Consider the following 14,489-nt stretch of genomic DNA (forward strand, 5'->3'; position numbering starts at 1 on the left):
TTGAAATTTGTTGGAGATTCTCACACGATGTGTTTGCTGTGTTAATATCGATGTTTGAGAAGCGATTCCCTTCGATATCACCGTTACCGTTGCGTTCAGGAGCTGTCGTCATAGTAACGGGAAGAACGTGCGGTCGTACTTGTCGAACGGCAGCAATCGCTGCTGTTGGAAAACGGCTGCGTCGCCGAATCTCCCTCCGTTCCATCGCACGACCCCGGTATCGCGCTCCAGTCGTCGAATCGATATTTTTTCACCTGCCGTGTGTTGTCTGCAATCTCCATCATCGGCTCAGGTGTCCTGGGAGGAGTGCATTCGATGCGTGCCGTTCACGATACACCTGCGAATGATTTGTGTGTGTGTGTGTGTGTGTGTGTGTGTGTGTGTGTGTGTGTGTGTGTGTGTGTGTGTGTGTGTGTGTGTGTGTGTGTGTGTGTGTGTGTGTGTGTGTGTGTGTGTGTGTGTGTGTGTGTGTGCGTGTGTGCTCCGATGGGGCGCCATCCTGTTGGAATATGTATTTGATAAAATGCGAATGGATGTGTACGTGCAGCGAAGTGGGTATTCGACAGGTTTTGACCACTGCCCAGTGATTTGGGTGCCGTGAGGAGGTGAACATTTAAATCCGTGCAACAACAGGTGGAAAGTCGAAAAAAAATTAAATGAAATGAAATTTTGTTCATTGGAAATTGTCAATCAAAGTTATTTATTTATATGAATGAATGAATGAATGACATGTGATTGTAGGTCGATGCCCCCTTTTTAGGTTTCTTCATCGAATGATTGATTCCCTTTCATCAAACTTTTGCTTCTGCAGACAGGACGTGGTGATGGTGGTGGTGGTGGTGGTGGTGGTGGTGGTGGTGGTGGTGGTCGTATGGCAGCTTAGCTGCCGGGGTAGCTATCATTTCTTGAAGCGCGACTGTGTCGCTGATGCAGTGCCCCTCTACCAGTACACACACTGGAACTGATATTCATTTCGCCAACCTCGGAAGGATGACAGGCTGAGTCAACCCCCTCGTATATTAATTCAGCGGCCGACTGGGATTGAATTCAGGACCCTGGGATCCCAAGCCGCCACCCTAACCACTGAGCCAACACCAGGCTTCGACAGGACGTCACATCATCAAGCGCACCGGCATTCGCATGGGAGTTGAAGCCGGGTGTCCCATACAATCACTTTTTCCATGCATGCTGACCGACGTTAAAGCCTTTCACCAAGAGTAGGCGAGTTCGCTGGCACCCTGAACAAATTGCGACTTCCTCCCTTGACTACCGCTGGAAAGGCGAAGGGAAACCATGCAGTGTATAATCCTTGCTCTTGAGCCTTTTGGGCAGCATTGAACTTACTTTCGAGCAGCGCAGCAGATCAAAAATTTTGACATTTATGGATTTGAACGATTGTTGGACCATTGTCATTGCAGGAGTCACATCACACTCCTCCATGCAATGTCTGATCCATGAGAACATATCGGGCCAATCCATTTTTGAAATAACATGCTATACAGTACTATATAGTTTTTTAGCCCTATCTCTCAGTGGTGAAAAATCACTTTTAAAATTAAATAATTCTCGTATCCAGATTCGGATCTTCACCAAAATCGAGTCAATTCCTCCTCATGCACCAAGTGTGTCCACCAAGTTATGTCCGAATCCGTCCACAACTTTTTGAGATATCCTGTACACAAACAAACAGACAGAAAGGGGTGAAAACCTTAAAAACAAACAATCAAAAAAAACCCTTCACCTTCGGTGGTGGAGGTAATAAAATATACTACACAGTAATTCACCAGTACTGTCATCCCAACATGACAGCTGTTCACATATTACTTATGCAATTCACCATTATTAACATGCAGAACAGCATTTTTACATTTTACTCCAGTACAGCATGTACGTTTCGTCGGTCTTTCTGTGCATAACTATTTCTAACAGCTCACAGTTGGTTGATTTGAGATTTAAATGCACATTAAGCCTGATTTTATCCCATGTTTGTTACGGCATTTCACCTGCTCGCCATTCAAAGCAGCAGGTAATTTACCATGTGATGTATCTATCCAATACGACTACAACTATCATTACATTTTTTTTTTCTTTTCGCAAAATGTACCAAGATTTGAACAATGTTCTGATCATTTTGTGTGTAAGCTTTATTACTGAAGCTGGACAGAGGTTGCGTTTTCTCCCCTGTCTGTTTGTCTGCCTGTGAGCAGGATATCTCAAAAAGTTATTGACGGAGTTGGACGAAACTCCGTGGACAAGTTGGGTGTGTGACAAGGACTAATTGATTCGATGTTGGTGAAGATCTGAACGATTTTGGTGTGTGACAAGGACAAACGCTGCTGATCCGGATCTGATAACTTTTTAAGGTGATTTTTCACCATTGTGACACGTGGCCAAAAATGATAGATCGCATATTTCAAAACGTTATGGATGAGTTTTGACAAAACTTGGTGGATGAGGTGGGTCAGTGACTAGAACAAGCCAATTTGATTTTGGTTCGGGTCCGGATTCAGATCGGACCCATCAGTGGGATACAAAACGTAAACTGTTCAGCCTGGTAGAGGTATGCACTCGACTGAGTGCTGTTGTAGTTTATTTTTTTTATTTTTTTGATCTAATGTGGAGTTTATAGCGAATATAGTGAGCTTCATACTTAACGCGTGCACATGAGAGAATAGGAAACAACAACACAACAACAAAACAACAACAACACAATACCCTGGCAATTTGGAATCCGTGTCGTTGGCTATGACCCTTTTGCTTCTGGTTTTTTTTTTGCTTCCAGTTTTTTTTTAGCTTCCGGTTTTTGGCATGGGGAATGATTCATGCCGGGAGATAAAGGCATCGTCGGAGACATGAAAGACCCAAATATCAGACATGGTGTATATTTCCTCCACCGATTTTTAATAAAGATATCTCCTGCATCATCAAAAAATAATTTTTAATCATGATTTACATTATTTGATCGCTGATCCCGAATCCAGGCCGAAGTAACCGGAAATTGCGTATACAGTTGTGAACAAGTTCTGGGTAAAGTCAGAAGCAAATGTAAGAAGAATTCTACGTTCGCTTCTTGTATTTATTTTTTTTAGATGAGATCCTGTTCTAGGCAGTGAAGTTGTTGTGAAGGTAATGTTGAGGTAATATTAATTTTTTTAGATGAGATCCTGTTCTTGGCTGTGTAGTTGTCGTTGTGAAGGTAATGTTGAGGTAATATTTTTTTTCGATGAGATCCTGTTCTAGGCAGTGTAGTTGTTGTGAAGGTAATGTTGAGGTAATATTAATTTTTTTAGATGAGATCCTGTTCTAGGCGGTGTAGTTGTCGTTGTGAAGGTAATGTTGAGGTAATATTTATTTTTTCAGATGACATCCTGTTCTTGGCGGTGTAGTTGTTGTGAAGGTAATGTTGAGGTAATATGCAGTAGTGTTGTCACGGTTATAGAAATGCACAAATAATTAATTTGATCTATTGTATACCCAATCATACCTTTATGACAAAAAAATTAACAACAAAACTGGAGTAAATACTCTCGCAGTTTTAAGTCGACCTAATTTTATAATAAGGATATCTCCCGCATCATCAAAAAATAATTTTTAATCCTGATTTACATTATTTGATCGCTGATCCCGAATCCAGGCCAAAGTAACCGGAAATTGCAGCATCGAATGTAAGAAGAATTCTATGTTCGCTTCTCGGCTTTGCCTATTCTATATTAGCGAACGTCGTGAGCTTCATACTTAACGCGTGCACATGAGAGAATAGGAAACAACAACACAATTCCCTGGCAATTTGGAATCTGTCGTTGGCTATGACCCTTTTGCTTCCGGTTTTTTTTTTTGCATGGGGAAAGATGCATGCCGGGAGATATAGGCATCGTCGGAGACATGAAAGACCCAAATATCAGACATGGTGTATATTTCCTCCACTGATTTTAATAAAGATATCTCCCGCATCATCAAAAAATAATTTTTTATCGTGATTTACATTATTTGGTCGCTGATCCCGAATCCAGGCCGAAGTAACTGGAAATTGCGTCAAAATCATCAGCTGTGCGGCGCTTACATGTACCATGGTATAGTTGGCAAGTATACAGTTGTGAACAAGTTATAGGCAAAGTCAGAAGCGAATGTAAGAAGGATTCTACGTTCGCTTCTTGTACCTAAATCGTATGCAGTGCAAAGACATCAGTGGATTTTGCATGAATTTCAAGGGCATAGGTGAGGAATGCAGTGGACATGTGCATATATGCTCTGGAGTATATTCTGGAGTATATATGGGGATACTGTATATACCTGGGTTGCCAGCAATATGAACCTATCGGCTAAGATGTGAATGCTAAACAAGCCAACCCACACATTGATTTTATTGCAATTTCATTTCGAGGGATCTGTTTCATTGCAATTGAATTTGTGGTTTTTTTTATTTTTATTTTTATTTTTTGGTGTTGCAATTTCATTTTGTGCCGTTTCAGATGGAAGACCATGAGAGTGGGGAAGGACACAAGCAATTTCAGGACAGACAAGAAGCTGGAGGTAAAACAGATTGGTTACAAACTTTGCTGTTCATCTTCCGTGCTATTTCCAAATCAATACATCTGATATACATATATATATTTTTTTCTCCAGAATTTTGGCTCTGCAAACAACTATGAGCATGTATCATAATATAATGGACGTAAGCCTGGAACTTGTAAGACACTTTTCTCCAAACATATTCTGTTCATACTTCCAAAATCTTCACATTATGTGTTCCATGTATTTACGCAGGTGATAGCGGATTAAAAAAAAAATCGAATTAAGATAGAATAGCTATAAATAAGGCCTTTGTAGAGTTTGTTTCGCATCCGCTGTGATTTATGGCGACTGTAGCCACATCTATACACCACTGGCACGTCCGCCGTGATTTTCTGGCAACCGTAGCGACATCTATACCCCATTGGCGAAAGGACATTTTTGCACCCAAAATTCATCTTCACCCCGATACCTTTTGTAAATATATAAAAGCAAACTTATATAAAAAAATAAAAATGGAACTGGAGACACAACTTTTCCTTTGTCCCCATAGTGACATGTTGAGACAGATGTCTGAAAAATGCCGCCACCCAAACAACGCAGAGCATCGATGGTTGGGGTGTCCAATCGTGCACGACGAGATAGGAAACGGAGGCGTCTAGCATCGCAAAGTGCCACACAGTTGCCCGCTCTTGATACAGCAAGTACGCCTCATATTGAATACCCTGCTGTGCAAACTGTTTTCGAAGAGTGTCACATTCCGCCCCATACTTGTGGTTCGCTGTATGACGTCTCATGTCCCCATTGTTTGGCGTATCGATGGTCTGATGAACTTGAAGGTCAATGCTGCTAGCGAGGAAAACTGAGGTTAGAATCCACAAGGGAACCACCCAGTGAAATTTATTCACTTTGGACTTCGCAGCACTTCATGGACAATTTGCAGGCATACAACAATGTACTATCACTGGCATCATAAGGTTGCAATGTGGCCACCAATACCGGTTTCAACCCCACGTTTACAGTCCAGGGTAAATTGTATCATACCTTTGGGTCACTTCATTCCAAATGAAACGCTGGCATAAAAAAAAAACTCCTCCCTTATAATGGAGAACAACCACCTAAATTTGCACAGTTCTTTCATGATACCACTAATGAAGTTCAGAAGCGTTAATCACATGTTCATGATCTTAATCACGATACCCTATTGTTGCTGCAACAGTTCCTTCGTTGTGTCGATCCATATATTCAATCATTTAAATGTGCTATTGAATTATCATCAACGCAACCCGATGTACAAATTGTTCCACATGCAGACAAGAAACTAAAACCCAGTAATGAACACTGCCGAAGATAGTGTTACGATTCTCGGAACCGTATGCATACAACATACAGTTGTCCCGAGTAAGTTATTTCATTAATGTACGTGTAGTTGGGTCCCTACCTTTTGTAGAATGGGAAGACGAGAGAGTGTGTTGCAATGGGCTATAGTAAGGATTAATAAATCATTTTTCCCCTTTTATTTGATCCACGGTACCTTCATCTCGCTTGCTACCCTCGTCTCGTCTCCTGAGCCCAAATCCCGATGGGCACTTTGGGCTGGACAAGCCTTTCCGCCATCTACCCGCTGTCTACAGAGACTCGTTTTCTGAGACAGAATCCTGAGGTTCGTTATCGTGGCTGCGCCACCATTCACCTTTCCAAACCCAGACACGGTGGTGTGGGCGGTCCTTACCAGTGTCTGGCCGAAACCCCGCCCAGAAAGGCGGACCACATGAAGTCCCGGTCCAATCGGGACGGACAATGACGTCGGCTTCGCCATGGCTCCACCCCGAACTCCGTGATCTATAAAGTATGGGACAATCCTCAGAGTAGAGTTGGATGCGAGGGAAGGTTGTCGTTGGATTTGAAAGGTCGCGGTTGGTTTTTGAAAGGGAGAAGTCTGAGTTGGTGGATGCGAAGGACCTCGACCAAGCCTCAAATCTGGTCCTGCCTACTACTCATCTCTCGCCTCTTTGAACTCCGCCAGACACGATTACCACACGTGTGGCTGTGGACCGAACTGCACAGCTTTTGTCGGGTGCTGCACCTCTTCCCTCAACGCTCAGGTACCAAAAACTGTGACCTCAAATCCCTCCCTCCCTGGCTGCAAAAGGTCCCTTTTCTTCTTCTTTGGGTTTATTTTGTCTGAGTGTGTTGGTGCCTGTCTGTTAGATAAGCCTGTATAAGATCTTCATTGTTTTAATTGTTGCTTTTATTAATCTCTCATCACGTCTGCACTGTGTCCGCTTTTGTAAGTTGCTTGTAAATTACTGCACCACACCTCTCTCATCTTCCCCTGCGTAACATACCGAATAAACCTTTTTCCTGTGCCACATGCTTTTCCTCGCTTTATTGTAAATAAATAAATGTAGAAATGTTCCCAGCTCGTCTTTGTCTTTTCCTCCATTGTTCCAGCATGGTTTGGATCCGAGTTTAGCCGGGTCTTTATTCCCGATAATCCGTTCCTTCTAGCCGGTACATCCTGGGCAGTGCCGCTCGACTGCATCCGATCCGGAAAGGTAGTCGGTAGTTGGTAGAGTGATCCGGTTCGGGCAAGGCGTACCGAGGGCGTGGTTCCCTGGTAGTCGAAACCGCATGGTTAATGAAGCAACTTGTTTCTCGACAGGAGGACCCTACGCAACGAGGTTGAGGTATTGGCGTCCACGGTCAGTTAAGCGTCCCGCCGCGTCACGGAATTATCCGTGAGTGACTGCCTGCAAAATCCGGGGAGTCTTGTGGGAATCGACTTGGTGGTCGTTCTCTCCACCATACCCCGGCCCGCAACAATATAACTTTTCATCAAATTCTGAAGTTGTGGCCCTGCTGTCTGGAGACCAGAAACACAATCTAGACATCATTATACATTGCAGAGGAGGGACTCTGCAGTGGATAAACACGCTCTACCGTTCGTACAATCCGCTGCACGACGTCCTGCTTTTCCCATATGGAGAAGATGGATGGCAGCTGAATTTGAAGAAGGAAGGTGGATGTACTCTCACTGCTCTGGATTATTACCATTATTGCCTTCAGGTCAGGAAAGACTCACAAAACATCATCATGAAAAGTCGTCGGCTGCTGCAACAATATACGGTCGATCAGTGGACGAAAATCGAAAAATCACGATTGCAGTGGGTTGAAATGAACCAGAAATCGATACGTGCAGAGAAATATAGCGGATTATACGACGCAGTACACGCTGACGGCGATGCAGTTCCTGGCAGGAGGATCATTTTGTCACCTACGATCACAGGGTCACCCCAATTCTACAAGGAGGCATTCCAAAATGCAATGACCATTGTGCGAGTTCTGGATAAGCCGGACTACTTCATTACATTCACAACAAATCCGAAATGGTCCGAGATACTGTTGTCAATATTTCCTGGTGAGTGACCACATGACAGACCGGACATCACATGTCGTGTTTTCAAATTGAAACTGGATGCATTGATGACAGATCTGCTTAATAAAGATGTGCTTGGAAAAGTGATAGCACACACTTTGACTATCGAATGGCAGAAACATGGGTTGACCCACACCCACATTTTGCTAATCATGGCTAAAGAAGCCAAACCATCGTGTCCAGACTATATCGATCAGGTGGTACAAGCCTGATTCCTGACAAGGTCACAAATCCAATCCTTTATAATGTGATAACATCTCATAACATCCATGGACTGTGTGGAAACATCAACCGAAACAGCCCATGTATGGAAGGAGACGATGTACAAAGGAATTCCTTAAACCATATCGCTTCACAACAACAATGCTCGATGATGGTTATCCGCAATACAAGAGACATCATGCTCGGGATGGGGGAGCTACAAACTGTATCAATGTGAACTCAAAAGATTTCGTGGTTGATAACTCATTTGTTGTATCATACAATCCATACCTGTCAGTGCAGTACAACGCCCACATCAATGTCGAGGTCGTTCATTCTCTTCAGGCTGTCAAGTACCTGTAAAAGTACATCACCAAAGGTCAGGACGGAATAATTTTCATCGTGAATCAGTCCGGACAGGAAATTGCAACTTTGAACGCGGTCGAGAATTTCGTCAATTCCCGGTACATTTCAGCAAGTGAAGCATTGTGGAAACTCTATGGATTCCACATTCATCAAAAATCGCCGGCTGTTCAAAAGTTACCGTGCCATCTGCCTGATGAACAAATGGTATTCTTTGAAGAACACAAAGCCGCAAACGTTGCTGAGAGAGGACCGCCAACAATTAAGCTGACTGCTTTCTTTATGACCAATCAAACTGATCCATCGGCCAGGAACATCCTGTACGCAGACTTCCCTCGATACTTTACCTGGAATGCCAAAGACAAGAAATGGCAATGTCGGAAGCGAGGCAATCGAGATGAAAATAATGATGATGTTGTGCAAACACTCGGTCGAATACCAACAACAACGCTCAGTCCACATCGGTCTGAACTGTATAATTTACAGATGCTTTTGTACAACCGGAGTGGAGCCACCAGCTTCGAAGAACACATCTGCCTTACATTCCAGGAAGCCTGCCTCCACCTGGGCCTGCTGTCAGACGATGGCGAAATCAACAGAGCCATGAAAGAAGCCACAAACTTGCAATTCGGGGTTGAGCTGCGCAACTTCTTTGCCACCATTCTTCTGTACTGTCGACCTCTGGATCTGCTCCAGTTCTGGCTATCATGGAAATTGGAACTCTGCTGGGATCTTATGATGAGATACAATTGCGACATATCGTATAACATCGAAAATGAAGTATTGCTGTATCTTCAAGTAAGCATTGAACGAGAAGGTATGGATATAAACAAGGATTTTTTTTCCTTCCAGCGCCAAAAGTTCAAATGCTTCAGGAAGAGAGACAGACACGATTACTCAGGGAGGAAATGGACTTCGACATGAATGCCCTGGCAAGAACAGTGGATCTTCTGTATCCAACGCTCAATACTGCACAGAAACATGCCTTCGACATTGTTATGTATTCCGTCCGCAACGACGAAGGAAAACTTTACTGTCTGAATGCAAGTGGAGGGACAGGAATGACCTATCTCGTCAATGTCACAATTGATGCAGTACGAGCGCAGCACAAGATTGTACTTGCGACGGCGTTATCTGGGATTGCGGCCACGCTGCTGCACAATGGGCGTACACTATATTCGCGTTGTAAAATCCCTTTGCACTTGAACGAACATTCCACGTGCCAAATTTCAAACAATGCCTCCACCGCTAAGCTCCTTCGACTTGCCAAGACGCTCATCAATGAGGTAAGTATGGGCCACAAGTTCCTGTTTGAATGCCTGAACAGGTCTTTTCAAGACATACGAAAAAATTCTCATTTGTTTGGTGGCATCACAGTGCTGTTTGCTGGGGACTGGAAACAGGTACTTCCTGTTGTATGGCATAGCAGCTGACCCCAAGTAGTGGAAGCCTCCCTGAAAGCGTCATACATCTGGAAGAGTGTCCACATGTTGTGCCTCTCAGAAAACATGTGGCCAACCGCTTGCCAACCAGTCAACTGTTAGACCTGGCCTCCTTCGTGTTCGATTCACTCGCTCAAAGATTCGCAGATCGGGACTGGCTGCGTTCAAGAGCTATCATTGCCCCAACGAATGATGTGGTTGAAATAATCAATAACCACGTCATAAATAAATTTCCAGGCGAAGCCGTGGAGTACCGAAGCGCAGATACAATCAAAGAGGACAGTCATTAGTACCCCATAGATTTCATAAATACCTTAACACTGCAAGGCATGCCTCAACACAAAATTGTGCTCAAAAAACATTGATGCGTTGTGTTACTGCGGAATTTCGACCCTACGAATGGACACTGCAATGAAACCCGGTACATTGTCACAGAACTGCATCAACATGTTATCGAAGCTGAGATAGTCGTTGGTCTGCATGCAGGGAAAAGGCTGTTCATTCCACGCATCCCACTCATTCCCAATGACAATACTTACCCCTTCCAAATGAAACGCTGGCAATTCCCCATTAAGCTTGCATTCGGCATAAATGCAAACTAGGCCCAAGGTCAGACCCTACAGAGAGTTGTGATTTACCTACCAACTGACGTTCCCTTATGGTCAGCTGTATGTTGTGATGAGTTGAGCTATGCCAAGTTGGCAACTTAAAATTTTAGCAAATGAACTAAACAAGACAAAAAATATTGTTTATAAAGAAGTCCTGTAACGTGTCAAACTACAGTGATCAACATTTACGAATACAGAATTTTATTGCATGAATTCATACAAGGAATAATATTAGTACTAAGACAATATGTACAGGGGCCATATTCTCAAGCACTCCGACTGGAACATGGCCGTCAGTTCGGCCGTAATAGGCTCCTGCATACATTTTCAAAGAGGGAATCAATGACGTCACATTCAACGGCAAACCGACGGCTGGGTCCCAGACGACGTGCTTTACTTAATTACGTTCATGAGTTCAGGACGTTTGTTCAACTCAGCATTTACGACTTTTATCCTGCCATGTTGTTAATCTGTTGATGGAGGTAATATAGAAATTATGAATATGTCAAATCGTTCGTGTTACTCATCCGGCACTATGTGTCAAGGCCAACAATCTAAAGCGCCCGCTCTCAAACACTACCATGGGCACCCAGACACGCCACCAATATGAACTGAGCTGAGAGCAAGGATCTGAGAAGATGTCAATGGATGGGGCAGGAATTCTACGCGGCGCAAAGCATCAAAAGAAACTACCGTAACCGAGTATTGTGATCCATCCTGTCCCCCATACCCATTGTAGATGGGTACATCTGCCAATAATTAAACAATTTAGGCTGTTTTTTTTTTTTTCTATAGCTTGAAAACAAGTACCTTCCTTGAGAGCCATAATAAATTGGCTGCATAATTTATTAAGCCTCCCCCAGTCCCCTTGTAGGATAGGGGGAGGTTTATACCTGTTGTAGGGTTTGTTTCTACAATTGGTGCCCCCAATTTTTAATGGTACCTCAGTTTCATCGACCCCTAGGAATCTGAAAAATAAACCACCATTTAGTTTTTTTTTCTGCCAATGTCCGCACTGTATCTTGGAGCCGGCTTGGACAACTGGAACAAAATTTTGCAACAATAATGGGAATACAAAGTAAGCAGGGTTGACATTCTTTTGACTTTGACCTAATTTTATGGTTATGACCTAATTATAGACATTCTAACATTTTTCACCATAACTCGACTGGGGTTTGTCTGGAACAAAATTGCCCTCACCAGATAGCCTAGATATTTTTTTATAGCTAACGTTTTGAAATATTTATCTTCACACAATTTTTGGGGTTCTAATTTATCTTCTTATGTCATCTACTTATCTTGGTGGCATGATGAGATCTTTCCAGGATTCTCGATGAGACATAGCATTGACTTAATAAATGCCCCTCAAGCTGGTGTCCTCAATGATGTCTCACAGGGTAGTGGGGGTGGGGGGGGGGTGGCGACCCCTTCTCCATGGTTCTTCAGGCTTCCAGAGTAGAACTTTCTTTGCAAGTTCTTCATGTTGCATCACATGACCAGCAAGGTGAAGGTGGTGTTCCCTCACAATAGCAGAGATGCAGGGCAAAGAACCATATAGATCCCCATTAGTGAAATGTTTTTTTGCCAAGAAACGTTCAGAACTTTTCGAAGCAATCGGGTGTAGGTACCATGCAGTGATTTCTCCAATGTTTGAGTCAAGGTCCAGAATTCACACCCATAGAGAAGGATCGACTCAACTGTAGTTTTGAAGATCGTTGGCTTACTCCATCTGCGAATTGGAGATCTCCAACTTTATGGAGACCGTGACCTGCTGCCCAAGCCTGAGCTTTTCTGCATTCTAAGTCATGCTGCGTGTCGGTATAGGAGCCGAGGTATTTAAAGTCATTCACTCTGTTGGACTTCTGGCGACATTAAGTAGAACGCACTCTGCAGGATTGACCTGTGTATGTGTTGTTTTTTCAGCATTGAGTACAAGCCCAATAGACCTTGTGAAGTTGGAGTTCAGCTTCACTTAACATGTCTGAAAGGAGCGCTACATCATCAGCAAAATCAAGGTCAGAAATGTGCTGGGCTGGATGTCTGCTACTTCGACGCCGGGAGAGAGTTAAACCATCCCAGTCTTCAATCACAGTTCTTAGGGCATAGTCCAAGGCGATGGTAAACGGGTAAGGAGTGAGCGGGTCACCTTGAAGAACTCAATTGTCGATTTGAAAAGGTGCAGTCTCTCCTTCAGGAGTTGATACCACTGCACAAGTGCAGAGGTATTTTCATGCATTATTTGTATGGCCATCACAATCGACTCAGGGATGTCGTATGCATGTAAAATTTGGAAAGTTTATTTCTGTCAATGGAGTCTAAGGCTTTCCTGAAGTCTACGAAGATGACGACAGCCTCTTTTCGGTGATTGCGTACTTCCTCAGTGATGCGCCTGAGAGCAAGGATCTGAGAAGATGTAGATCGAAGGGGCCTAGAACCATTTTGATTCTGGCGTTCGATCTTTTCTAATTGAGGGCGAATTCTGTTAAGAAGGAGGTGATTGTAAATTTTTACTGCTGTTTGAATTAAACTTGTACCACGATAGTTTTCAGGAAGTGTTAAATTTAGTTTCTTGGGTATTGGTACAATACCTGCCTTCCCCCATTTTGGAGGGCGCTTTCCAAAGTTTGTTTTGTTGCAGAATTTCAGCAAGATTTTTCTTAACTTCGGAAGTCGCCAGACTAAGATTGGAATACCATCAAAACCGTGGGCTTTTCCAAGTTTCATTTTTTTCATTGCTGTGTCAAGTTCTACTGATGAAAAGATGCCAGCAGTAATGTTGGAGTTGACCTCTAAAATGTGATCGATTCGATTGTTGGGTATACTGGTATTATCAGAAGAGAACAGTTTTTTGAAATGAGTTTTCCAGGAATCCAAGTGATTCTCACCTTGGAAAAAACATTTTTAGATTTCTTTCCAGAAAGATGATTCACTAGGTTCCAGGCATTACAGGGTGCACCGGTTGATTTTTTTTCCCACTTGTCAAAGCCCCGCAGAATATTGTGAAACCACTTTTCCTGGGCTTCATCCTACATATCACATAATGCAGCTTTTGTTGTGGATCATCTCAGCTTGTGCATTGAGAACAGCATCACAGGCAGCGTTTATTTCAGCAGTTCCTTGAACACGAATTTTAACAGGTTTTCGTGGTGGCAATATAGTCGAACCAACTTTATTCCATATATCAACGAAATCTTGATTTGTGCTTGACTGATTTCTTTCGAATATATACCATTCAGTAGAAATTAGATTTTAAATTTGGGAGGCTTATGCAAGGATCAGTAGACACAATATCACAATGAAGTCTGGACCCGTTCGTGTTCTTTTTTGGTTGCATGCTCAGCCGTATCTTTGCGCAAACGATTCTGTGATTGGAGCCAATAGGGTCTGATGAAGAGCAAGCTTGAGAATCCATGATACTCCATCTTTTACGACATAGGAAGAAATCAATTTGAGATGTGGTTTTGTTTGGTGCACGGAATGCTCAGTCTTGATTTAGGTTTTTGAAAGGGACTGTTGGCTATTAAAAGGTCATGCTGATGGATGAAATCATGAAGGAATTGCCCATTTCCGTGAGTTGAGCGATGGTAAGAAAATCCGTTTGACACCTGGGCATTAAAATCCCCTCCAAGTATAAGACAACGGTTTTGGAATAGATGACACTATCCGGTTTAGGCTTTCATCGAACTCCTCCACACTTGATACAGCACTGACGTTGGTTGGAGAGTAGCATGATACAACATATGTTTTAGGATTCCCTTTAAATATTGCTAATCCAATCCCATCTGATATTTTGGTGATTGATATAAGGTTGTTGAGTAAGGAAGAGTTGGTTATTATGCCAACTTCACCAATTTCTGCTCCGATCCGACTACGTGTGGCAGAAGCTGTAAACAAGTTGGATCTGCCAATTTGGGTGTTTTGAATATC

General features: G+C 43.1%; 1 protein-coding gene across 22 annotated transcripts in view; it reads left to right on the forward strand.

The window, feature by feature from the left end:
• Window positions 1–14,489, forward strand: part of LOC147015825 (zinc finger MYM-type protein 2-like) — an 88,968-nt gene that overhangs the window by 518 nt on the left and 73,961 nt on the right. For 5 of the 22 annotated variants that reach the window (XR_015049866.1, XR_015049865.1, XR_015049867.1 and 2 more), the window contains exon 1: window positions 5,249–6,614. Coding sequence is in view for 18 of the 22 variants with exons in the window: in XM_085848374.1 (XP_085704500.1) it covers window positions 6,461–6,614 (154 nt within the window). In the remaining 4 variants the exon portion in view is untranslated. Of the gene's footprint in view, window positions 1–99; window positions 293–2,207; window positions 2,364–4,469; window positions 4,531–5,062; window positions 5,214–5,248; window positions 6,615–14,489 lie in introns of those variants that run through there. The other 17 variants (XM_085848360.1, XM_085848367.1, XM_085848368.1 and 14 more) reach the window with 10 other exon arrangements.

This window comes from Eptatretus burgeri, chromosome 12 (genome assembly GCF_056783735.1).
Source record: "Eptatretus burgeri isolate ZD-2024b chromosome 12, Ebu_testis_v1, whole genome shotgun sequence".
Taxonomy (NCBI): domain Eukaryota; kingdom Metazoa; phylum Chordata; class Myxini; order Myxiniformes; family Myxinidae; genus Eptatretus; species Eptatretus burgeri.